Source organism: Trachypithecus francoisi, unplaced genomic scaffold, assembly GCF_009764315.1.
Source record: "Trachypithecus francoisi isolate TF-2019V2 unplaced genomic scaffold, Tfra_2.0 Lachesis_group20, whole genome shotgun sequence".
Taxonomy (NCBI): domain Eukaryota; kingdom Metazoa; phylum Chordata; class Mammalia; order Primates; family Cercopithecidae; genus Trachypithecus; species Trachypithecus francoisi.
The window spans coordinates 63,779,657-63,805,799 of NW_022681466.1; the positions used below are offsets into that span (position 1 = coordinate 63,779,657).

A 26,143-nucleotide genomic window follows, 5' to 3' on the forward strand; every position below is an offset into this window, starting at 1 on the left:
CATCTCAAAAGTTATTTTTAAAATGTTAAAGGACCATGCCTATTTTAATCCAACTCAAAATTCCTGCCATCAACTCTAGTTCACATACTATGAAAAAAGTAGATTGCAAGTATGGAGTGGGAGGAGATAAAAGATTATGCTAGAGACAGCATAAGCAGGAATGAAAATCCTACAGAACTCCAAAGGAAGAGATCTCTAAATTCAGTCCTCTTTGGCATTGGGGAATGCTGACAGTGTTGAAATGGACGGGGGGAGCTTGGAGGTGGTTTTCAGCTATAACCTGGGACTTGTGCTTTATTAAAGGTTAGTGCTTGATCTTTTGGACTTTCTCCTAAAGTGAGTGCCCTCTTTAGATGAATTCCCTTTGGATTTCTAACCTCATAAGAGAATTCCAGGTTGTGAGCTCTTTGAAGGCAGGGCCAGTGCTTGACTTTGCTCACTGTCATCTCTTCAGCACCTGGCACAGAGGAGGCAAAGCATCACTAAGTCGCTGAGCGAGAGCTGATGGATGGGTAGGGGGTGGTGACCCCACACCCAATTTTCAGCCCCAGCAGCTTCGCCCACCGTTCCCACCGTGACCACCAAAAGCACGGACACTCTTTCCTGTGGGACCATGATCTTTGGGGTATATACACCAGGCATTTCACTGTACCAGCAGCATCCAGTACAGAGCCGCTCTTAGATGACTTCATGCTAATGAATGAGCAGCGGGGAGGCCCATTCCCCTCACTGCACCCTCACCTTGGCACTGAAAATGTTCCCGGTTCTGTCTGTCTCTGTGAAGTGTCCTTGGGTTCAATTACTCAGCTGAACCGAGTACCAACGGTCTCAATCTCTACTTCTCCTCAGAAGCCCATCCATCTACCAAGGCCAAATATGTTCTTTGAAATTGAGTGTAATATTTTACAGCAAAATCGTTTTCTCTTTAATGTGTTTATTGATTCAAGACCACCACCCCAGAGAGGGCTAAGGGATTTTAAAATGAAAATGGAGGACTTTAATATTTCCAGTGATTTCTTGGAAGACAATGGATGGAGGAGTTTCTAGGGATCCAGATTGTGATTGCCTGTGATGTGCTGACGTGTGGTAAGCATCTCTCTAAAGCAGGTGACACAAAGCTAATAGGACCCATGTGCTTAAGTACATGTGTAATGATGGGGAAATAGCATTATGAAGGGCCTGCAGGCTTCTGGGACTGGAATAAAAAGAGATTTCTAGAAGAATTACAGGACAAGTGCAAAAGAGAAAGGAACAGGGGAGAACAGGATTCCTAGAGGCAAATACGGAGGTCATACAAGTTTCTGCTATAAAGTCGAGGACTCTTTTCTTACAAGTATATTTTGAAAGTCTGGGCTTCAGAGATAAACCAGTAGTGAAGATGCAAGCAGAATGAACCAGCAAAAAGGGGTTGTAACCTGAAAGCTACAGGCAGGGCTTTTGGACTAAAGGGGTAATGGGTAATAGGGTAATTGGGACTATCGAAGGCTTTAGACCTGATCTAAATCATGTTGGAGGGACAATTATGTATCATTTTCACTAACGCTAGTTTATACCTGCATCTGCAATTTCCTTCATAGAACAGCACTAGTTAGGCTCTTTGAACCTCCATGTGTGCTAGATTGTAGCTGACAGGTCCAGAAGAGTGTACCACCACAGCAAAACTCAGGGAAAATCTGAGAAGTCCGTGTAGAGCCAAGTATCATGACTGATAAGATGGTACCCATTTAATCTCCTTATAGATTACATCCATCGATCATAACCTCCATCTTAAGTCCCATTTTAGAATCTGTGGTTTAGGTCTGACATAGTTTATGTGTTTAAATTGTTCTCGCTTTCAGTGGATGAAAGTTTGTGTTATTGTTGCAGTATATTCTGCTCCTTCCTATTTTTTGATCTCAAGCGTTAGCAATAGTTGGAAACTCACTGAAGAGAAGCAGCGCTTGGGTACTGCAGCTTGAGTTCCTGAGGGCAAGTGCGGACAGCGACATTTAGTTCTCAGGGTTATTTTATCAACTGAGGCAACGTGAACCTGAATGCGTGGCACACGGGGAGTGCCTGAATGTATGGTGTGGTAGAGTTGCCGTTGCCTCGGCTGCATCTGCAGCAGCTGCTGCTGTAATTACAGAACAACAGAGAAACCCGATAAATGTTTATTTCCTTGGCTTTCCTTAAGTGTAGTATCGTTCATAGTGTCCCAAGGTGCAGCTGATAGGCAGCGGTGCCGGGCTGCCCAGTCTCAGCGTGAGTTGGGGACATGGGACCTGACAAGGGGAGAAAGCGAGCACAGAGCATAGTGAAGCTGCGGGCAAAGAGGGGCTTCCTGTCTGCCCAACGTCTTAGATGGCTGAAAGGGATAGGAAGGTAGATGGAGATAAGGGAGACATTCAAGTTTGGCTTGAGACTAGTGCTTGAGATAAAGAAGACTGTGTTCTCCTTAAATCACGTGCTTCTTCTCAGCCTCTCAACTTCCTAGGGTTTTTCTAAAAATTTTCAGATGCTAGAGTAATTAGCAGATCGGTTCTAGCAACTAGTTATGTAACCACTGCAAACTTGTTATTACACTACCATGTAACAGGGATATGAGATTGTTTAAGATTGAGGTTAAGATTGTTTCTGCGAATTCATAATAGTTAAATATATTTGTTTCCAAATTGTTTGTAACAGTGACAGTTTTCATCTGTATGAGGATGGAATTGTCTTACCTTATTTAAATGAGCATTGAGAACCCGCTCCATGCCTCGCACAGTGCCGGCCACTGAACACCTTTCATAAGGAGTGTGTGATGCTGTTCTCAGTCATCAGCATCTGGCTGTTGAAATTAACATTAAATAGGTTTCTTCTCGCTCTTTTGGTTTCCAGCTATATTAACTAGAATGAATTTCTGAAGATCTAGCTTCAATACTTGAAAGTAAATTTAGTAACACTAGTACTGTGGTCCATGCACAGATTTGAAAAACATAAAAATCTTATGGACCCGTCTCCTAGATTATCCCCTAGAAGGGCCAGTTAAGGATTCTGGCACCAGCCGATGCCATTCCTTCTATGAAACTGTTGATGGCAGTTTCATGATGAGATAGATGACACATTGCATTTTCTCTCTTAAACTGCAAATATATCCTCACAGATTTCAGTCTGGAACTCATCTAATTTCCGACTGTTTAAATAAATTCTTATAGATTAGTAAATTAGGTGTTAGTATAAAATACTTTTCAGGCTTCTAGAACCAAGTAATGAATTTAAATGCCCACCAGCAGTCCTAACCAGGCTCTCCTGACAGCTCAGATAGAAGAATTTATAGTGCAAGAATAAACAAAGGCAGTCTTTACCCTGAAACTGTGGCTGGAGGAAAGGCACTTTGAAATTTAGAAGCAATATTAGGTCTTCCAGTGAGGCGCACTGCTCATTTCAAGGAGCTGCTGGAGTCTTCTCTTCACACTTTCTGCCTTTCTCTGGTTTCTGCTTTGATCAACAAGAAAATACTCTTAAAATAGAGGTTTTTCGGGTCTTGATTGTTGAGTGAAATCATACATTATTAGTGTGGCTCAAATCATTTAATGAATTTCCCAGAGTGTTTCTCTTTTACTCACAAGATAATTTTGTTGGTAGAATCTAACCCAGAGTTTAAAATGTTGAATTAAAAATAGCCAGGTACAGTGGCTCACGCCTATAATTCCAGCACTTTGGGAGGCTGAGGCGGGCAGATCACAAGGTCAGGAGTTTGAGACCAGCCTGCCCAATATGGTAAAACCCCGTCTCTGCTAAAAATACAAAAATTAGCTGGGCGTGGTGGCGGGCGCCTGTAGTCCCAGCTACTCAGAAAGCTGAGGCAGGAGAATCGCTTGAACCCGGGAGGCGGAGGTTGCTGTGAGCCAAGATCGTGCCACTGCACTCCAGCCTGGGTGACAGAGCAAGACTCCATCTCAAAAAACAAGAACTGAAAGTCTAAAGCATTATTTTTTTAAAATCTGAATATTTAGCTTTGGATTGTCCTTACTAAAATTAAATTTGAAAATCAGGATTATTATGACTATTTATCGGTTACTATATTTTTAAAAACACACACACACAACACTGACAGCAGATTGTGTTTAAGAACTGCCTGTGCAGGCTAAAGTCCTGCACAACCAGTGTAACTGAATCCTTCCAGAGCAACATGGTGCTCTTCCTCTCTCGTTGTGGTGGTGATTTGTTCTTCTGGTAAACTTCGTGCAAGTTCACTTAGCAGATGCTTATTAAATGCCTACTGTGTGCCCGGCACCAGGCACCGGCCAACATTTGGGGGTGGGAGATTGTCTCCGCTGATGGTTGGGAGGCCAGAGACACCATGGGCACAGCTTTCGGGGCCCTGAGTATGTGAGATGCTGGAAAAATGTTCCCTGGGGAAACTCAGTCCAGTGAGAAGATGCATAGAACAGTGTGGAGGTTCTGTCCCAGGGATTTGAAGCCTAGAGAAGGGAGTGGCCTATTTAGCTTTGGAGGCAGGGTGAAAACCGAGCATAAGAAGGTTTCCCTGAGGTAGCTGGTAAAGAAATGGAGATTTAAAAGTATTTAAGGGTTTGCCAAGATGACTGGAGCAGGCTGGGCATTCCAGGCAGAGAGAAAAGGATGGAATGTGAAGTCATTGTGTCTTTGGGCAAATGCAACTAGTTTGTACTGTTGGCCGTTAGGGGCATGAGTGAAAGGGACAAGAGAGGTGCCTTCACTGAGCACTTGAATGTTTTTCAGGCTCACAGCTCTGAAGCGTGGTCTCCTTAGCTCCCTTTCAAGAGGAGGAAATTGAGAAGTTGGGTCACTTGCCCCAGAATCACCCAGCTCATGAGTGTGGTGTGTCTGACTCTGAGTGGAGGCCATCGCTGTGCTGTCCTACTGAGCTAAGTTATTTGGACAATACCCGACAGGCTGTGGGAGAAACTCAAGGATGTTAATTGCATAGTTTTGTCTTTTAGAAATGGCTGCTACATTACACAGGGACAGAAGGTGTAAATGAAGGAACCATGTAGCCCTGCGGGTAGAGGATGAAATGGGGGAGAAGTACAGGATCCAGGTCAGAAGCAGGAGCCCAGCAAGGGCAGGGGAGAGGAGGGTGGATCGATGACATCTTAACCTTTGGCTTGACCACTTTTGGTCAGTGGTTCCATGGGATAGGAAACCCAGGAGGAAGAACAGGACAGAGGGTGGGTCCATGCTTGGGTTTAAGACATGGGCCTTGTCCCCTCTCCATATCCTTCATTTTTTTTGTTTTGTTTTGTTTTGAGACAGAGTCTCGCTCTGTTGCCCAGGCTGGAGTGCAGTAGCACGATCTCAGCTCACTGCGACCTCTACTTCCTGAGTTCAGGCAATTTTCTCCCTCAGCCTCAGCAATTCTCCTGCCTCAGCCTTCCGAGTAGCTGGAACTACAGGTGTGTACCACCACACCCAGCTAATTTTTGTATTTGTTACACTTTTAGTAGAGACAAGGTTTCACGATGTCGGCCAGGCTGGTCTCCAACTCCTGACCTCAGGTGATCCTCCCGCCTCGGCCTCCTAAAATACTGGGATTACAGGTGTGAGTCACTGTGCCTGGCCTTCGTTCCTTTTTAACTCCTCCTCCTCTGCTGAGCTCCTTGGGGATGGTCTTAGGCCCTCATCTCTTTCTGGTCTCCCCTAGATAAAAGTTGACAACTCCCAAATTTACCTTTCTAGTTCAGACCTCTCTTCCTAGCAGCAGACTGGAATATTCCTCTTGTCATTTGACATGTCTCTTACACTTCAAAGTCCCCGGGCATCCCAGACTTACTTAGAGTTTGGGTCTTGTCTTCCCATCCACAAAACTCACTTCCCTCCTTGCCTTCCCTACCAGCCATTCAGTTGCTCAAGCCACAATCCTAGCAATTATTCTTGAAATGCCCCTCCACCTCACTTTGCATATTGAATTCATTGCAACAGCAAGTCAGTTTTCCCACTAAAATACCTCTTGAATCTTCCTTCTCAGTCCGTCTTCATAATCTCACTAGCTCCAGCTGCCCTCATCACCTAGACCCTGGACTCCTGGAAGGGTCACCTGTCTGGTCTCCCCACTTCCACTTCTCCCCTCCCCCTTCCCCATGCCATTCTGCAGGCAGCAGCCAGTGCAAGTGTTGTAAGCTCCTCCTCATACCGGTGCCTCCTTCTCCGGGCTGGCCTTCCTTCGCTTCTTCCTGCCCCTGGTCTTTCACGTATGCTGATTGCACCAACTGGAGTGGTCATCTTCCCACAGGCCCATTCTTAATTTGGGGGTATTATATGGCATTTCCCCAGAGAGATCTCTAACCACTCATTTCTCCTATAGCATCCTGTTATTTTCTTTGAATGTATTTCTCACCCTTTTTAATTACAAACATATTTAATGTTGACATAATTTATCCACTGACATGTATATATCAAGCATGTTAGTGCCAGGCGTGATGCTGGGAGCAGGAATGCCACATTGAGTCAAAGCAGACATGCTAGGATTGAACAAGTATTTGTAGAAGGCAGAGGCACCTTTGTGACATCTGAGTGGAGAGTAGAATACAAATGTTTGGCAGCTGGCTCTGGGTGGTCAGGTGTATCTAGTTAGAGTCATAGCTGAGATCACCTGGGTTGGGAATCCGGCTTGAGAAAAGCAGAGGGCCAACGTCAGCACTTGTATTGTGCCTTATTCTAGAAGGGTTGCAGATGAATTGATTTGGGATCCCAGGTGAGTGCCATGAGGTACAGGAAAAGCAGAAGAGAAATCATCAAGAAACATGGGACTGAAGTAGCAAGAGGGAACTGGGGTACAGGAGAAGGTGGGGCTCTGAAAAAAGCCAGGAGTGGAGAGTTTTTAGAACGCTGCTGTGACATCACCAGGTAAACGTACCAGGGTCAAGAAAAACAAGCACTGGGCGGTGTCTATTCATGTAGCAATTGACCAGTCACTGCCTGAGTAGTGTTGGGCAGGAGAGGAAGAGGACGGGCCATAAGCCAGTTGGCTACACACTGGGAAGTTAGTGGGAGAGGATATGGTGTAGCAAGGGTGTGAACTGCTCAGGAAAGAAGCTTGGCTCTGACAAGAGAAGTGGGCAGATACAGAGTGAAGGGAAGATCAGTATTTTATGGGGCCTGCAGAAATGGGTTTGGTGCTGCTTTCTGCTGGGGCAAGTGAAGGAGGAGAGGTTGAAGGCACAGGAGAGAACAGCAGTCTCTGAAGTAGACAGTCTTCAATGCACAAGCAAAAGAGGTAGCTCTGACCCACACCCTTGATCTGGTAGCTTTACTTGGAAGCAGTTGTAGTATAGCGTGCCTGCATGGGCCTAGAAATTAAACAGCTTTTACCCGCCCTTCTCCCAGCTTCTACTGAAGACCTGCGTAACTTGAGCAGTTCACTTTTACTTCCCGGGGTCATGATTCTCTCCTGTTAAAAACCTCATTGGGAATTGATAATCGAATGAGATCTTGCACATAAAGCTCTTCACACAGCATCAGGTCCCCATGTTTCTGTCATAGGAAACAAATGAAAGAAATGAGGTGTCCATTAGGGTTGAAGAGGGCATTAAAAAGGGCAGTTCCATTGATAATTCTGATTGATTTTAAAGTATTTGAGTAATGTGTTTCATTCATTTAATTTTTTTTCGGTAAGAGGTTATGTACATTATGCACCAAATGTTTTGCTTGTGGCTGGTGCATTGTTTATGATTTCATCATTAGAAGCACTAGGTCTTTGTGGATAATGTAAAAATATCAGTTGCTCTAACAAGGGAATGTCTTGACAAGTTTAGCCACTGAACACCGAGGAAGCTTAGGCATTTATTCTTTTCAGAAGGGTCCTTCCTATTTTGTGTTCTTGCCCTTTAGTAAGTGTTACTCATGTTTTGAGAAGAGAGCTGAAGCTTACACATTGCTAAAAATCTGAACTCCTGTAATCTAATCTTCCTGCATTTGTTCCTCAAACTTGAGTGACTTTTCTTACTGAAAGTCTAATGACTAATAAGAGAGAATTCTGGTCCCTAGTCCCTGAGGTTATTTATTAAGTAGATTTGTACAATCAGTATTCTTATATATATTTTTATGAGCCATTTCCTATTTGAAGGCCTTTCACAGTATCAGTCTGTATGTATCAATAATGCCAGCCAATGAGTCTTCATTTACCAAATAATTGTAAATGTAACAGGCAGAATGTTATCCAAGATAGTGAATTCCTGAAGCTAGCGCAGCGGAAGGCATCTGGTGGTGTATGTTAGTGAGGAGCTGTCAAAGCACTACAGTCTCCTGCCATATAAGTGTGTGGCTGTTAGTTCCCGGCTTGTGCAGTGCCTAAGTATGCTGACTGCCTTACCTATATGGCATCTCCTGTCATTTGTTCCACAAAGCTTGTGCTGCTGCACTTTCACTGTGTCTTTTCTTTCCCTGCTAACTAGTGAGGTTTGGCTTATATTTGTTTTCTCCTTTCTCCTCCCCAGTGGACCGTATCGTGGGTCTGGATCAAGTCACTGGTATGACTGAGACAGCTTTTGGCTCCGCATATAAAACCAAGAAGGGCATGTTTCGTACCGTCGGGCAGCTCTACAAAGAATCTCTCACCAAGCTGATGGCAACCCTCCGAAACACCAACCCTAACTTCGTTCGCTGCATCATTCCCAATCACGAGAAGAGGGTATGCGCTGAGCAAAACATATGCGAGTATTTTAAACTGATCTAGGTCAGGTGCTAAAGATTAAACTACGAAACTATTGTTTGCTTGATTAGGCTGGAAAATTGGATCCACACCTAGTCCTAGATCAGCTGCGCTGTAACGGTGTCCTGGAAGGGATCCGCATCTGTCGCCAGGGCTTCCCCAACCGAATAGTTTTCCAGGAATTCAGACAGAGGTATTGCTAACTTTTACTTATTTTGCTTACGTATCAAAACTTATCTTCATATGAATTCAAACAGTGATATAATAAGGAAATCTTTTTCCTTATCCCCTACATAGTTTGTTTTCTTATATAGCAAACATATGGTGACGTACTGGAGAAGGACAACCCTTAATTACCTTGATTATTGGTAGGAAGATTGAGTGCCTACTTTCTAAAAAGGCAGCGTGCTAGGAACTGCTATGGGTGCTGCAAAGAAACATGCCATGTTTTCAGGGCCCTGAAGTGAGCTTTCAGATAAACATAGAAAGCTGAAAGCTTACAGTGTACTCATTCAGACAGTTCTACCTGGGATTCAAACATAATTATGTTTGTTTGTTTATTTATTTATTTATTTATTATTTTTGAGATGGAGTCTTCACTCCATCACCCAGGCTGGAGTGCAGTGGCGCCATCTCGGCTCACTGCAGCCTCCACCTCCCAGGTTCAAGCAATTCTCCTACCTCAGCCTCCCGAGTTGCTGGGACTACAGACACGCGCCACCACGCCCAGCTAGTTTTTTGTATTTTTAGTAGAGATGGGTTTCACCAAGCTAGCCAGGATGATCTCGATCTCCTGACCTCGTGATCCCGCCTCGGCCTCCCAAAGCATTGGGATTACAGGCCAAACATAATTATTTTTAAAATTGATTTTTTAAATAGATAAGTAATGTATGTTCCTTTTAGGAAAGTGTGAAAATACAAGAGAAGTAAAAAAGTAAATAAAAAGCATCCAGGAGTGATTCCTAAAAACATGTGGGGGTGCTTCTCTCCATCTTTTCTCAATGGATATGTCTGTGTGTGTGTGTGTATGAATTTGTTTCCAATGTACTGTGTACATGTGCACACACATGCCTGCAATTACAGTCTTTTAGCGGACGTAGGGAAAGGAGTACATAGATTAGAAAAGGATTAAGAAAAAACAAAAGGGAAAAGATCTATCCACCTGCAGTGGAAATGGATACATAGGATGAGAGTTATTTTTAATTTTTATTTGGTAATTTTCTTGAACAGTTACTTTAGTTTGCTTTCTTTCTTCCTTTTTCTGGAAATCAGATTTCAAAGTTTGACACCATTTGTTGTTCCATGAAATAAATGGTGCTGCCGGGTCAAAGAATGGTCCTTGTGCCCTTTCTCCCACTGTTCCAGATAGTCACCTTGAGAAGCCCTTCCAGTCCCTGTGTGTCTTCAGGAAAGCCAGCATTCTGATCCTACTGTATGATCAAGTCTGGTAGATTTTCATTTTTTATTGTTAGGAGAAAAACGGAGTATAATTGGCATCCAAGAGACAAAGTTTGACTGATGTAGCCAGGATTCCTCCTTTAATATAGCAAGTATCTTTTATTTTTCTGATTGAGGTATAGCCTGTATACAGTGAGGTACCCAGATTTTAAATGTGCAGCTCAGTGAGCACATATACGTGTGTACGCCCTGACCAGTGTCATGTCACATGTCGCCCTGATGTTGTCTGATGTTCTGAATAGAAGCCTGTGAACACAGCTCTTACAGCCCTTCCTGTTATCTAATAAATGCTACAAATTGACAGTGACTTAAAGTACAGAAAGCCAGATTCTCTTTTGCATCCTGAGGATATGACCATTTTGTAGGAAATGAAGAAAAACGAAAGGTTTCTAAAACAGCATGCTTTTGATTTTTCTCTGCCACAACCTCCTAAACCTACTTTTTGACCTGAAAGAACTAACCTCGTTTTTACTTATGAGAAATAGAAAGCAGATCTACAGAAAACATCAGATTATCACCAGTTCATTTCTTTACTCTTAATTTAACATGTATTTACATACCCAACATTCTATTGCCTCAGAGCAAAACTCACAGTTAGTAGATACACATTGTCCACAAATTTCTACAAAATAGTTCTTGGAATATTTTCTTACAGATATGAGATCCTAACTCCAAATGCTATTCCTAAAGGTTTTATGGATGGCAAACAGGCCTGTGAACGAATGGTAAGCTTTTCTTGATTTTTTTTCTGGTTTGTAGACTTAATCTAATCTTTCTTGTAGTTAAAAAAAAAAGTAAATGAACTCTTTCTCTCTTAGATCCGGGCTTTAGAATTGGACCCAAACTTGTACAGAATTGGACAGAGCAAGATATTTTTCAGAGCTGGAGTTCTGGCACACTTAGAGGAAGAAAGAGATTTAAAAATCACCGACATCATTATCTTCTTCCAGGCCGTTTGCAGAGGTTATCTAGCCAGAAAGTAAGTGGTTATTCACGAATTCATCGTTCACTGAGGATGCACTTGTGCTAAATAAGCATTGTGTTTTGGGCTAGGGATGCAAGAGTATGTGAAACATAAAGTCTGTCCTTATGGAAACTGCTTTATAGTGGCAGAGATAGGTAAATACATGAACATTCTAAGTAATGGGATGTTGCAATAAGAAAACACACAAGGAGGCCAGGTGTGGCAGCTCAGGCCTGTAATCCCAGCACTTGGGAGGCCAAAGTGGGCAGATCACTTGAGCTCAGGAGTTCGAGACCAGTCCGGGCAACATGGCAAAACCCCATCTCTACTAAAAATATAAAAAGTAGCCAGGCTTTGTAACACGTGCCTGTAGTCCCAGCTACCTGGCGGAGCTGAGGCAGGAGGAGCTCTTGAACCTGGAAGGTCAAGGCTGCAGTAAGCCAAGATGGCACCGCTGCACCCCAGCCTAGGTGACAAAGTGAGACCCTATCTCAGATACACACACACACACACACACACAAGGGGCTAAGGGGCTTGGGGTCCTGCCTCAGCTCAAGTCCTCAGAGAATGCTTCTCTGAGGCTGAAACCTCAAGGGTAAGAAGGCTGGCCCTGTGAAGGGAGGAGAGAGAAGCTTTTCAGTAGGGGAACTACAGCAGCATCATGGCAAGAATCTGGCAGCATTTGAGAAGGTGACACAGTCCAGTGTGGCTGGAGCAGGATGAGTGAGAGGGAGCAAGGTGAGAGAAGAGGCTTGAGAGTCAGACGCTGGACAGGGGTTAGGAGCGCAGTGAAGGGAATCTATACTGTCAAGGCCGCCTGGCTGCGGCGCGCAGAATCTACTGAGACAGGCCAAGAGTAGAATTGGGAGGGCCAGTTGGGAAGCTGTCTTAGTGATTCAGGTAGAAGGTGATGGTGCCTGGACCCAAGAAGGTGGTGCTGGAGAATGAGAGAAAAGTTGTGAAATTGGAGATGGAATTCAAAGAACTTACAACTGATTTGGATTTAGAAGATAATACTGGTATACTTCTTCCTACTAAACACTTAGGGTTTGGGAGTGAGAGACGTTGAGAGAGGTTGAATAGTTTGTCATCCAGACAGTTTTGAGCAAACAGAATCTGAACTCCTGCACTGGAAGTCAGCACTCTGCACTAATGTCTCCTACATGTGGGCTGGAAAACAGTTCTGGTTCCTGGGCAGTCTGCTTGCCCAGACCGTGGTCAAGAGGGCTTTAAACAGAAGAAGGTAAAGGCAATATTGGTTTGTGTGTGTGTGTGTGTGTGTGTGTTTTGCCTGTAAAATAGAATATGGAGTAAAAAGAGTAGCTTGGAAAGTTGAAGACAAATAGATGATATCTTCTGGTTGATACTAAGAAACATTTGGCAAAAAGGAGTAAAAGACTTGGGTTTTTATATACTAATGTTTAGATACTAGATAAATAATAAAGTGAACCTGTTGATAGCAAAGAGCCTCCTCACTGTATCCACTGAACTGCAGAATGCGTAACATGGCATAAGGAGTGAGCAATGGCAGGTGCCAGGCTAACTTCATAGAGTTAGCAAAAAACTTGACACCTGCCAGAAACATGCTACAAACTATGTAGATATACTTTGTGCAGCTTTTTCATGGATCTAAACCTTGCTTGCAAAATTTTCAAGATAGAAACTTAAAAACAAGATATTTCACTTGCATTATTTCATCTTAAGGACTTAAAGCTAACAATTCCATGTAATCGTATATGTAGGCTGGCACGCCTTTGCCTTTGCAGCCCCTTGCCCCTAAATATTTTAGTCACACTATGTATATGGTAGGCTGGGACTTAGGATACATCAAAAAAAAAGAAGATAACCTATTCAAAGGAACCAGATTATACTGTGGAAAAAGGCAGAATAGTGCTAATAGTCAAAAAAAATAGGTGTCTTTACAGAAATCCATGAACTTGAGCTTGAAGCGCCCTGGAGGACATTGGGATAAGGATAAAAACGGGGAAGGAGCTAAAGTGATTTTGAACACTTTCAAAGTCCACTTTCCAAACACTCGGAGATAGATTGATGTCACAGCTCCCTCATGAAAGCCTGGAGGACAGTGCCTGACACACAGGCTCAATAAAAATCAGCCGACCACAGTGCAGAAGGAAACCAGCTGCCTCATTCCACTAAATAAAGTGCCCAGCATGTTTCTGACTCATCATTTGACGGCTTTATCTCCCAGAGGGCCAAGGAAGCAACTAGGGCAGTAGTTTTTAATAAGAAGATTGGGTGAATTTTTACAGCATTCCTGAAGGTGATTGCAAGAATTGGAAGATGGATGCTTAATAAATTCAAAAGTCATTTTTGAAACTTTTGTTTTTGTAGTAGAAACTCTTGGAATTAAGACTTGGCCAATCCCGGCCAGGCACAGTGGATCACTTGAGGTCAGGAGTTCAAGACCAGCCTGACCAACATGGCGAAACCCTGTCTCTACTAAAAATACAAAAAATTAGCAAGGCATGGTGGTGCACGCCTGTAGTCCCAGCTTCTCGGGAGGCTGAGGGACAAGAATCGCTTGAGCCCAAGAGGTTGCAGTGAGCCAAGATTGTACCACTGCAGTCCAGCCTGGGCAACAGAGCAAGACTCTGACTCAAAAAAAAAAAAAAAAAAGACTTGGCCAATTCTTTTTGGCTGGTAGGAATAAGTTAGAAGGTTTTGTAAGGAGCAATAATAAAAACAGTTATGAAGCAGTGGACTCAGGGAAAATTCTAACCAGCAAGGAGGAATTCGTTGGCAGTATGGCAGCTGTGGGATTCTTGCAAGGAAATGTGACAGGTAGGTAATTTCTGCTCTAAAACAGCAAGTGTCTGTCTTTCCTTAAGACACTCCCACTCCTGATACCGCTGTTTGCTGGAGTGAATGAATAATTCGAAATGTTTTTCTTGTTTTTTCCATCGCCTTCAATTGCTTCTCTTTCCCAGGAGCGTCCTATAGCTACTCCTGCAAGCTGTTACAAAAGGACTTCAGAGAAACAATTACAGATTATTTCTAGGAAATACCCAGTTAATTTACTCAACAAACACATCCTCAGGAGGCCTGGAGTCTGTCAGTCACTTGGTTATGTCCACAAAAATGCCTGGGCCGTGATCCCTGCTCCTGAGGAGCTCAGAGTCTATGTGGGAGCACAGCCGTGTGAGTGGACTGTCGGAGTGGAGCATCAGCACTGTTAGTGGGGCCCAGGAGACTCAGGCCATTCTGGTGCTCTGGAATCCAGGGATGTGATGTCCAGTAGTGGGTAGTCCCCAGAGGAGTGCGGCGCGCAAGGCACTTGGGATTGGCTGAGGAAAAGCCGCTAAGTTCTGAGTCTCGGAGTCCTTTGTCAAGATCTAAAATGTAGCTTCGGTAGGGTGGTGGGGTAGAAAGCCAACTGCTGGAAGCCAGGAAGTCAGCAATAGGAACGTTTGCCTGTGGACCCTGAGAGTTTCATAAGGAGTAGAAAAAGATCAGTTGTCAGTCGAAGGAATGGCAAGGTAATGAGCTTCATTTGGGCCTGGGGGTTGTTTTTGGCAGGAGGGGGTTTGAGGGTTTCTGTGTTCCTGAAGGAGAGTGAGAAATTGAAAACACCAGAGTGAAGGCGAATGGGAACTGGGTCTCAGACCCTGGTGTGGGGCTGAGGAGGTAGCAGGGTGTAGTGGGAAGCCCAGGTATGGTCATGAGGAGGCGAGGGCTCCACAGAGCAAGAGTCATCTCCAGGCCCTGGATGAGGCCTGGCCATAAATGAGAGACATTGACAGACCCACAGGCAAATGTTCCTATTACTGACTTCCTGGCTCCAGCAGTCGGCTTTCTACCCCACCACGCTACCAAAGCTGCACTTTAGATCTTGACAAAGGACTCCCAGACTCAGAACTTAGCGGCTTTTCCTCAGCCGAATCCACGTGCCTTAAGCGCTGCACTCCCATTCTAGCTTTTGAGTGCTGCGCTCCATCGTGGCAAAGTGGAGGCAAGGAGGAGAAACATTACCTTGGGAGATGAGGAGAAATGTTTCTTCTGTGACATATCAAAAGGAAAACAAGAGTAGCTCCTAAAGGCACGATAAAGAGCGGTAGCACAGAAAACAGGCCCTTCTGCCTACTGTCTTCATTGCCTCAGGAAAATCGGTGTCTTAGTGTGCGCAGTGTGGGTATATGGCTGAGTGGCAGCAGGACAATGTGCAGGGCAGCATCCATGAAGAAAGTCCGTGCAGGAACTGGTGCCAGGGGCCTGTGGTGGGCTGAGCAGGCCAACAAGCCAGTGTGGCTTCAAGCGGCCAGAACGACTTCCTTGTGCGTTTCACCCAGGACTTGAGTGATGCATCCATTCCCTATCCTAGACAAAGAACACGGGCCTTTAGAAAGGCTTCTTATGACAACAGCCATTCAGGTACTTTTTTCTTTACATCATAAGTTTTTCTTATTGTTCTTCAGGGCCTTTGCCAAGAAGCAGCAGCAACTAAGTGCCTTAAAGGTCTTGCAGCGGAACTGTGCCGCGTACCTGAAGTTACGGCACTGGCAGTGGTGGCGAGTCTTCACAAAGGTGAGCTCGGCTCACTTCTTTCCAGATCTCTTTCAAACAGCAGAATCTGATCAGGAAAAACCCACAGGAAAGAGCTGGAATGATAAACTGCTTAATTTTGTCATAGGTGAAGCCGCTTCTACAAGTGACTCGGCAGGAGGAAGAACTTCAGGCCAAAGATGAAGAGCTGTTGAAGGTGAAGGAGAAGCAGACGAAGGTGGAAGGAGAGCTGGAGGAGATGGAGCGGAAGCACCAGCAGGTGTGTGCGGTGACCCTGTAACTCCCACTTGGCCCTGAATCTCTATGCGATCTTGCACTGATGGCAACCCCCACACATTGCATTATGAATAAGCTATACCCACCATGTCATCTTATTTTATGTGAGGCCTTTTCACTCATTTCCAAATTGTATACATTTTGCCAACAGAGTTAACAGATACATTCTGCCTTGCATTTTAGATTTATGTAAGTTAAAATTAACCTTACCTCTTGCATCTTTGCTTTTGTGATTCTTGCTGTCAAGCATGTACTTAACACCTGTTTTCGATGAGGCTCCCAGTACTGTCCCCTTCCTGTGTCTGTTGATGAGGGGAAATAGAAAAACAGTCAAAGGACGAGATGCTTGAGTAGAGGTCACCACCTGTACTTCTCTAGCAGTAGTGATCTTGAATGTGTGTCCCTCTTCTGGGAAGTCTTCATGGACAAAGCAGAGGCTCAGGAGATGTTTGTTGTGACAATAATAGAATTATAGTGTTCAAGGCCAAAAATATTAACAGTAAAGGCCAAGGATATCGCTTACTACCAAACAGGCATTAGTAATCACCGTGAACTTCATGGCGTTTGAATAATATTTTCACTCTCCTATTTATCTGTCCCTTGTAAATTACCTTCATAGATGAACTATAATGAATTTAATATGTATGATTCACAGTAACTTGTGACAACAGGAACAACCAAAATATTTTCATCTAGCTTATTTTGCTATAGACAAAAATGTATTTGAAAGTTCTGCCCATGATGTTATATATTTTCTTTGATGTGCATTGACCATTGAAATCACGGTGAATATATACTGTGTACGTATGTAATGGAGCAAATCATTGACACTTTATTGTGACTGCAGCTTTTAGAAGAGAAGAATATCCTTGCAGAACAACTACAAGCAGAGACTGAGCTCTTTGCTGAAGCTGAAGAGATGAGGGCAAGACTTGCCGCTAAAAAGCAAGAATTAGAAGAGATTCTACATGACTTGGAGTCTAGGGTGGAAGAAGAAGAAGAAAGAAACCAAATCCTCCAAAATGAGAAGAAAAAAATGCAAGCACATATTCAGGTATCTGTAATAATTTTTACTTAGAAGCATATTTTGGATTTTCAAGTGGATCTGTTGAATAAATAGACGTTATGTTTTTGGATTATTGAGTCCACAGGGAAGCAAAAGGGTTCTGGGTCGTGAGAAGCCACCTTAGAAAGATGAGCATCATTTAAAACACACCTGTCATAGATTTTCTTTGAACACAGATTTGTCATTTTGAATAGGGATTTTTTTTTATGTTCCAAGTGGCATCTTACAGTTTGCAAAGAGATTCAAAGTCACAAACCTCCCAGGGTCTGTAGCATTCTGTAGACGACCTAACTTGTTCTTCATGTTGTCAGTGATGTCCAATGAATGTTGCTCACTCCATTCATTAGATAGACATCTACTACGTGGTTCGGCTAAGAAGAAATGCTCAGCACTGAAAGAGGAGGTGGCCAACAGTCAGAATGAGAATTGTTTAAAACTAGCCCTTCCCTAGTACTCAACTTTCTTTTTGAATTACAGACTGTACTCATGAGGCACAATTTTTGGATTCTGATTGAAACAGGCCAATGTGCTTTTTAAATGGGTCTTTATGTTTTAGGAGCACGGCCTGAAGGTTTTACAAATGAACTGTGATGTCTGGGGTTTGCTTCAGAATCACCCACGGGGAGAAGGGAGCAGGTGGAGGCACACACGAAATGGAACTGACCATGAGCCGATGCTTGTTAAGGGCAGGGTGATGCTTCTGTGTGGGGCTCATTCTGCTGGTCCATGTGCTTCGATGTGTGTTTGAAATTTTTACAATAAAACACTCATTTCTGCAAGGGTTTCATTCTAAAATTAACAATGAGTAAATTATTTAACCAAAGATACTCTTGAACATTTCCTTAAGTTGTCCATGTGTTCATTTGTACAACCCCAGTTTTGGTTTTTTGGGGGTTTTTTTTTTTGGTTTTTGTTTTTTTGTTTTGTTTTTGAGGCAGAGTCTCACTTTGTTACCCAGGCTGGAGTGCAATGGCGCAATCTTGGCTCACGGCAACCTCCACCTCCTGGGTTCAAGTGGTTCTCCTGCCTCAGCCTCCCCAGTAGCTGGTATTACAGGCACCTGCCACCACGCCCAGCTAATTTTTGTAATTTTAATAGAGACGAGGTTTCACCATGTTGGCCAGGCTGGCCTCAAACTCTTGACCTCAGGTGATCCACCCACCTCGGCCTTCCAAAGTGCTAGGATTACAGGCGTTGAGCCACCGCGCCCGGCCTGGGTTTTGTTTTCTTTAACTTTTTTTTTTTTTCTTTTATTGGAGGGGGTGGGAGCTTTCCACCAGAAACCGGAAAGCCTGCTAGACAAATTCTAAAAGAGATGTAACACTTTGTTTTTCATTCTAGTTTGTATGCATATATATTAAGTGTGTGTGTGTATATGTATATCATATATGGGGTACATGAGATATTTTGATACAGGCATGCAGTGTGTAATAATCACCTCATCTAAAATGTGGTAATCTATCTGCGATCCTGTGTAGTAGCATGTTTATCATAAACAGGAATGTAGATTATAAAGATCTGCATGTTCTAATAGAAATACATGTAAACTCTATACTCCTGCCCAGTTTGACGACGTGCTTCTGCTGTGAAAGGTACACTTGAACTCAGACAGCTCATTTCTCACGACCTGTACTATTTAAATTGTCGTTTTCATGTTCTCTTTCTCTCCTCTTTGGCCGAACATGTATATATTTGGATTCAGCTAAATTAAATACACATTTGATGAGTGCTACTACATTATTCATATTTGCCTGTGTTGCTATTATTCCAAAATGTGAATTTTAATTACTATATATTATTCCATTTAACAAATGTGCCAACATTTAATTACCAAGACCTTTTTGTAGCATGTTCATAGTTATTCAATATTATAAATAACTTATCACTTTATGTCTTTTTATATAAATCACATCTGTGACAATTTCCTGAAATTGCTAGTTGAAAGGAAAGGCTCATTTTCAAAGCTACGTTTTTGCCATGTTGGCTTCTAGAAGGATTGACCCAGTTTGTACTTTAGCCTCTACCGGATACAAATGTCTATTTCACATAACTGCATTTCATATTTTTTTAAATATCCCTGGCATTTTGAGAATCAAAAATTAGTATCTAGGCTGAGGCTGATGGATCATGAGGTCAGGAGATCAAGACTATCCTGGCTAACACGGTGAAACCCCATCTCTACTAAAAAAAGAATCAAAATATTAGCTGGGCATGGTGGCGGGCACCTGTAGTCCCAGCTACTTGGGAGGCTGACGCATGAGAATGGTGTGAACCCGGGAGGTGGATGTTACAGTGAGCTGAGATCACGCCACTGCACTCCAGCCTGGGCGACAGAGCGAGACTCCATCTCAAAAAAAAATAAGTAAACAAAAAATAGTATCTCGTTGTAATGCATTCCTGTGCATGATGAATGTGTGGTCAAATCTCGAGAACGTGGCGAGACTGACTGTGTGTTCTTCACAAGGACCTGGAAGAGCAGCTGGACGAGGAGGAAGGGGCTCGGCAAAAGCTGCAGCTGGAAAAGGTGACAGCAGAGGCCAAGATCAAGAAGATGGAAGAGGAGATTCTGCTTCTCGAGGACCAAAATTCCAAGTTTATCAAAGTAAGAGACTGTTCCCACAAAAAGCTGATTTTAGTTACGGAAAATATTTATATATAATATTATGTTGATATACTCATTGAAAGTGACCTCAAACAGAAAATTCTCAAGATTTTAGGTTCATTTACTGAATTTTCTCTGTAAGTCTCTACTCGTACAGATTTCTAAAGACACAGGCACCACTGAATTTTTTAAACCTTACCAAATATCCTGATAATCTTTTAGACTTTTAACACGTGCATTTTGTGCCTATTGGTCACTCAGTGATGACTTGTTTCCATCTGTGCAAGCATTAATTCATCCACCATTGGTTGTGGGACTCTGAATACCAGGCAGCTGGGCCAAGCTCCCGGGGTGGGCACCAAGCCGTGTAAGCCTTTCTGCTCCTCTGGAGTACAGTTGTGTGTTGTTTAATGACGAGGACACAATCTGGGAAATGCATTGTGAAGTTATTTTATCCTCGTACGAACATCATAGAGTGTATTGGCACAAACTAGACAGTAGAGCCTACTACACACCTAGACTAGACGGTGTGGCCAATTGCTTCTAGGCCACGCACTTGTACAGCATGTTACTGTCCTGAATACTACAGGCAGTGGGAACACAGTGCTAAGAAGTACTTGTGTGTCTAAACATATCCAAACAAAAGTCCAGTAAAAATATGATAGAAAAAGTACAGTAAAAACGACAGAAAAGATTAAAAATGGCACACCTCTATTGGGCACTCAGCATGAACGGAGCTTGCAGGACTGGAAGCTGCTCTGGGTGAGTCAGTGAGTCAGCGCTGAGTGAATGTGAAGGCCCAGGACATTGCTGTACATGACTGCAGACTTGATCAGCGTGGCACACGGAGGCTGCAGTACATGTATTTTAAAAACAGAGTCATTGCACTGTGGTGCTATGACCGCTCTGATGAAGTTTCCAGCTCCATGATCATCTTAGGAGACCACTGTCGTGTATCTGGTTCATCCTTGTCCAGAACATCGTTCTGCAGCACCTGACCATGTACAGTCTGCTGGGGGAGGCAGTGCTGATAGGACTTGTTTTCTCTCGAGTCAGACAGTTGACCTTTATGAGGAATACAGAACCCAAGTGGTTATTCTGAATGGCTTTTCTGAAGCAGTCAATTTTTCCTGTCCAGGAAAAGAAACTCATGGAAGATCGTATTGCTGAGTGTTCCTCTCAGCTGGCTGAAGAGGAAGAAAAGGCAAAAAACTTGGCCAAAATCAGGAATAAGCAAGAAGTGATGATCTCAGATTTAGAAGGTTAGTGTTTGGGGCCAGAGGAATTGAGGACTAGGACATGTGAGTGTTTAGCTTTTACTGTAATCAGAACATGCAAAAATAAACAGTATACATGGTGATTACTAACAATAAGGACCTTCAGTTTGGGTTGACTTATTAAAATTGGTCCCTTGGCTGGGCGCAGTGTCTCGGGCCTGTAATCCTAGCACTTTGGGAGGCTGAGGCAGGAGGATCGCATGAGGCCAGGAGTTTAAGACCAGCCTGGGCAGCATAGTGAGACCCCATCTCTACAAAAAAATTGACAAATTAGCTTGGCGTAGTGGTGCGCATCTATAGTCCCAGCTACTTGGAAGCTGAGGCAGCAGGATTGATTGCACCCAGGAGCTCACCATAGTGAGCTGTGATCGTGCCACTGCACTCCAGCCTGGGTGACAGAGGCAGCAGGATTGCTTGCACCCAGGAGCTCACCATAGTGAGCTGTGATCGTGCCACTGCACTCCAGCCTGGGTGACAGAGGCAGCAGGATTGCTTGCACCCAGGAGCTCACCATAGTGAGCTGTGATCGTGCCACTGCACTCCAGCCTGGGTGACAGAGGCAGCAGAATTGCTTGCGCCCAGGAGCTTACTGTAGTGAGCTATGATCGTGCCACTGCACTACAGCCTGGGTAACACAGCGAGACCCTGTCTTTAAAAAATAATAAAAAGGGCTCTTAAGGTTATTCTGTGTTGCCTTGGAACGATGATAAAATGGTTTTCCTTTTTTTTTTTTTTTTTTTATTTTTTTTATTTTAAAGACAGGGTTTCACTTTTGTTGCCCAGGCTGGAGTGCAGTGGCACAATCTTGGCTCCCTGCAACCTCGCTTCCCAGGTTCAAGCAATTCTCTTGCCTCAGCCTCCCAAGTAACTGGGATTATAGGCATGCGCCACCACAGCTGGCTAATTTTGTATTTTTAGTAGAGATGGGGTTTCACTATGTTGGTCAGGCTGGTCTCAAACTCCTGACCTTAGGTGATCCACCCATCTTGGCCCTTCAAAGTGCTGAGATTACAGACGTGAGCCACAGCACCAGGCCTGGGTTCCCTTTTTAACTTTGGTACTATGGTAAAAGATATTGCCCTTTAGTGGGCATGGTTGGGGTTAAGTTGTTTGGGTCCTACAGACCATTGTGTTTAATCTAAAGCTGCATTAAAGTGCCCAGATTTTACCTCACAAAGGGACTGGCCAGTGACATAAAAGCTGGCAGATACAGAGAAGACACTGCTGAGGGCCAAGCCACAGAGTAATATCAGGAAATCCTAGGACATTACAACTTCTGCAAAAGAAATGAAAAGAGGATGGAAGTTGGAAAGAGCAGCTAGAGACTGGTACCATCACCAGAGGGCGGGAGCTCTGTGCAGGCGCCTGCAGGCAGGTGCCCACTCTTTCTTAATGTGTGCGTTTATGATAGGAAGACAACGGGGTTGGCTTTTAAAAAATATTTGGGGTTTTATTTGTTTTAGTATAAACAAAAGAGGGAATGTCAGTATGAAATTACTTTCATAAGCCGGGCGTGGTGGCTCATGCCCGTAATCCCAGCACTCTGGGAGGCCGAGGCAGGCGGATCACGAGGTCAGGAGATCAAGACCATCCTGGCTAACACAGTGAAACCCCGTCTCTACTAAAAATACAAAAAAATTAGCCGGGCGTGGTGGCGGGCGCCTGTAGTCCCAGCTACTCAGGAGGCTGAGACAGGAGAATGGCCAGAACCCTGGAGGCAGAGCTTGCAGTGAGCCAAGATCATGCCACTGCACTCCAGCCTGGGTGACAAAGCGAGACTCCGTGTCAAAAGAAAAAAAAAGAAAAAGAAATTATTTTCATAAACCATTTGTACTAGTATATGGTTCTTCTGCTGAGGAAGTACCCATAAGCACATGTGCTTTTTTACTCACCTGTTTGATCAGGCTGTGACACTCGGTCTCATCCTCTCAGCAAATTGGTTCCTGCTGGAGAACACAAAGGCATACAGGTCGCTGTGAGGAAATAAATCAGTCAGTGAACTAGATCACTAGGGCTAACTGGGGGATCGCTGCAGAACTTTAGAGGGGAGGGTGGAAAAGAGGCCCGGCCCTCTCTGCCCACTCTTCTGTCTCCTCTCTCCCAGTACTCGAGGATAGCATTTTTCTTGGTTCAGACCAGGGGTTCCCATGGAAAAGGGGGTGGGGTGACAGGCAGCTACGATTGCTGCCCCAGCACCTGCTGAGCCACTTTGCAAACCTGGGCCCCCCGATGGGTTTGACGTGAGAGGATTCGAGGCCCCTTCGGCTCTGACAGTGTGGCCTCACCTGCCATGAAAGGACATCCTTAGGACACTCAACTTCTTCCTTAAAATTCCCTCCCGACACTAATTCATCTCCCCTCCAGATCTGGGTGGGTTTGAAATGACTGAGCAGTTGACATCAGGGCATGACCATGTCATCAGGGCAGTGACATGCTTTCGAATAAAATGGCTTATTTTCAACTTGGATCAGTCTGAGTTTTAGTTTATTCCTGTGGTGAGTCACTCAGTGTGTTGAAGAGCTTCTTATGTCTTGCCTTAAAGAACGCTTAAAGAAGGAAGAAAAGACTCGTCAGGAACTGGAAAAGGCCAAAAGAAAACTCGACGGGGAGACGACCGACCTGCAGGACCAGATCGCAGAGCTGCAGGCGCAGATTGACGAGCTCAAGCTGCAGCTGGCCAAGAAGGAGGAGGAGCTGCAGGGCGCGCTGGCCAGGTCTGCGGCCCCGCAGCTGTGCTGCACGGGAGCCCATGGGACTGAGTTTCAGCAGACTTTGTTATGTTCGGGAGCATCCAAAAACCCTGGGAGAGTGAGATGGGGTCTACTCGCTGTTTGGTGTGACCTGAGAGAGTGAAAAGTCCAGGCGTACAGATTTTGTCAGGGCAGCAAAAAAGTCTCATAAACCATCTCAATCTTTATATTTAATATTTAATACTTTAAAATGACAAATTATGAAACCCTTGGAAATTCATACCAGAACAAATTATTTCACTATAACAAATGTTTTGGTCTCTGTACATTACAGATTAACTGCAGTATGTTTTATTTATTTATTTTTTTTTGACATGGCGTCTCACTCTGTCACCCAGGCTGGGGTGCAGTGGTGCAATCTCGGCTCACTGCAAACTCCACTTCCTGGATTCAAGCAATTCTCGTGCCTCAGCCTCCCGACTAGCTGGGATTACACGTGTGCACCACCACACTGGCAAATTTTTGTATTTTTAGTAGAGATGGTGTTTCACCATGTTGGTCAAGCTGGTCCCAAATGCCTGACCCCAAGTGATCCACCCGCCTTGGCCTCCCAAAGTGCTGGGATTACAGGCATGAGCCACCACGCCCAGTCTGTAGTATGTTTTAGAACTTGAAGGGAAATCACTTTTCAGAAATTATATTTCTCCACTGAGAGCATGATTCAATAATCAGTTCTAAACCATTCAGTTTAGAATGCAAATCAGATTTAATAAATATATGTCTGATGTTTCATTTCTTTATAAAGAATAACTATTTGGCTACATGGTTATAATACTTGGAGTTTATAATGTGTTACAATCAAAATCTTACAAGAAAAATCTCCCTTACCTCAAACATCCCAGCTATTCCCAATCAGAAAAATCTTCCAACATTTTAAACCACAGACATAAACAAAAAGTTGCCCTATGGAGGAGAGGCACCTGGAGGGTATGAGGATGAGAGCCTCTTTCTTCCACTGTGTTCTTTGAGCATCCCTGGTTTGGCTGCATTCCAGTGTGTTCTCTGAGCATCCCTGGTTTGGCTGGGTTCTGGTGTGATGGAGGAGGTCACTCCTTCATAGTTAGAAGCAGATTTTTAACTATAACAGCCTTTGACTTCAGAGAAAATGTTTTCGTATTCTAAGGGCTAAAGTAAGAGTGTCCTACCTTTTAATGGAGAAGCCTGGTCGTTTGGAAAGGGGGCTGGGCTGGAATCTAGTTCTGGCTCTGCCATCATTAGCTTTGGGGCCTTCAGCAAGTCCTCTACCCAAGGACCTCCTCCTGCCCTCGCAGGTGCAGAGCATCTGCACCAGCCTCAGGCCCCAGGAGGAGGGATGTGGGACTGGGGTCTCGTGGAGAGGTGCTCAGGGGCTGGGCTCGCCTGAGAAACAGGCCATCCGGGCGCCGTCTCTGAGCGCCTCTTGTGCCCGGGTGTTTTAACAGAGGTGACGATGAAACACTGCATAAGAACAATGCCCTTAAAGTTGTGCGAGAGCTACAAGCCCAAATTGCGGAACTTCAGGAAGACTTTGAATCCGAGAAGGCTTCACGGAACAAGGCCGAAAAGCAGAAAAGGGACTTGAGTGAGGAACTGGAAGCTCTGAAAACAGAGCTGGAGGACACGCTGGACACCACGGCAGCCCAGCAGGAACTACGGTGAGTGTGGGAGAGGGAGCAGGGCCCAGGCGCCTGCCAACCTCTCCACCGAGCCCGCGCAGAAATGCCTGATGTGCTTGCTGTCTTTGGGAGGTGGTGTGCTTTTCCTCGTGGTGGCAGGTGGAACGGTGATTAAACAGTAATGGTTAGAAACAGACCCGCCTATGGGTAGAAACACCTGTGCAGGGTACCCCACTTTAGCAGAGTAACTGCTGTTAGTAGTGTGAGTCCTAGGGTAGACAGCAGACTGAGGGGCACAGTGAGAGGGTGTGGTCAGAAAAGCTGTGGTCAGGGATGGATGTCTAGGGAGAGACAGTGACAGCTACACAGAGTGGGGGGCAGTGAAAAGAGATTTATAGATAGATAGGACCAGAGGGAGAAGGGTAAACACAGGAATAGGAGGAGATACCCAGGAGGCCAGGCACTTATGCTGGCAGTGCCAGGTGGCGTGAACGGTGTAGGTGACCAGCTGAAAAGGGAAGGATGCCTTCACAAGGATGAGAAGAAGGCTGGTGCAGGCACTGGGACAGAGGTGTGCAGTGGGCAGAGGCATATGCAACATCATGAGCCAGCAGCCGGGGCGGGCATGAAAAAGGTGACAAGCATAGGTGAACATGGCCAGAGAAGGCTCCCAGGTAGAAAACTGCACCATGGCAGCCCGCGAGTCGCAGGAGAGCCTTAGCAGGGAGCCAGTTCGCAGGCCTGGAGGTGCTGGCCTGCGGCTCCCGCGGACTCACAGGCGTCGTCACTATGGAGAGCGATGTAGAGGGTGTGCCAGCTTGCTGTCCTGGCAGAAGCCGTCTGCTCCCTCCCACACTCACACTGCCAAGTGCCTCAGGGCCACCCCAGGAGTGCCAGCCAGAAGGGAACCCTGGCCACCTTGGCTGGCTGCAGGCACACCTGCTGGCTCTTCCAGGGTGTGAATGATGGAAAGAATAGCCC

At 44.7% G+C, this 26,143-nt stretch overlaps 1 protein-coding gene, 1 long non-coding RNA gene and 1 other non-coding gene across 9 annotated transcripts in view; 1 reads left to right on the forward strand and 2 right to left on the reverse strand.

Moving 5' to 3' along the window:
* Positions 1-26,143, forward strand: part of MYH10 (myosin heavy chain 10) — a 157,426-nt gene that overhangs the window by 102,707 nt on the left and 28,576 nt on the right. For all 6 annotated transcript variants that reach the window (XM_033184593.1, XM_033184595.1, XM_033184590.1 and 3 more), the window contains 11 exons: positions 8,439-8,632; positions 8,725-8,846; positions 10,767-10,836; positions 10,930-11,090; positions 15,509-15,617; positions 15,724-15,855; positions 16,720-16,926; positions 19,403-19,540; positions 20,679-20,802; positions 23,360-23,531; positions 24,989-25,201. In XM_033184593.1, coding sequence (XP_033040484.1) covers positions 8,439-8,632; positions 8,725-8,846; positions 10,767-10,836; positions 10,930-11,090; positions 15,509-15,617; positions 15,724-15,855; positions 16,720-16,926; positions 19,403-19,540; positions 20,679-20,802; positions 23,360-23,531; positions 24,989-25,201 — 1,642 coding nt within the window. The remainder of the gene's footprint in view (positions 1-8,438; positions 8,633-8,724; positions 8,847-10,766; positions 10,837-10,929; positions 11,091-15,508; positions 15,618-15,723; positions 15,856-16,719; positions 16,927-19,402; positions 19,541-20,678; positions 20,803-23,359; positions 23,532-24,988; positions 25,202-26,143) is intronic.
* Positions 18,203-18,264, reverse strand: LOC117068066. The gene has a single exon (XR_004430935.1). It is a non-coding gene; the product is annotated as a U7 small nuclear RNA (small nuclear RNA).
* LOC117067716 lies at positions 19,598-24,992 on the reverse strand. 2 transcript variants are annotated; one of them, XR_004430835.1, is made up of 4 exons: positions 24,713-24,992; positions 24,396-24,619; positions 22,710-23,658; positions 19,598-20,605 (listed from the first exon to the last, which is right to left on the reverse strand). It is a non-coding gene; the product is annotated as an uncharacterized LOC117067716 (long non-coding RNA). The 2 variants fall into 2 exon arrangements; XR_004430834.1 differs by having other exon boundaries at positions 19,601-20,605; positions 24,396-24,992.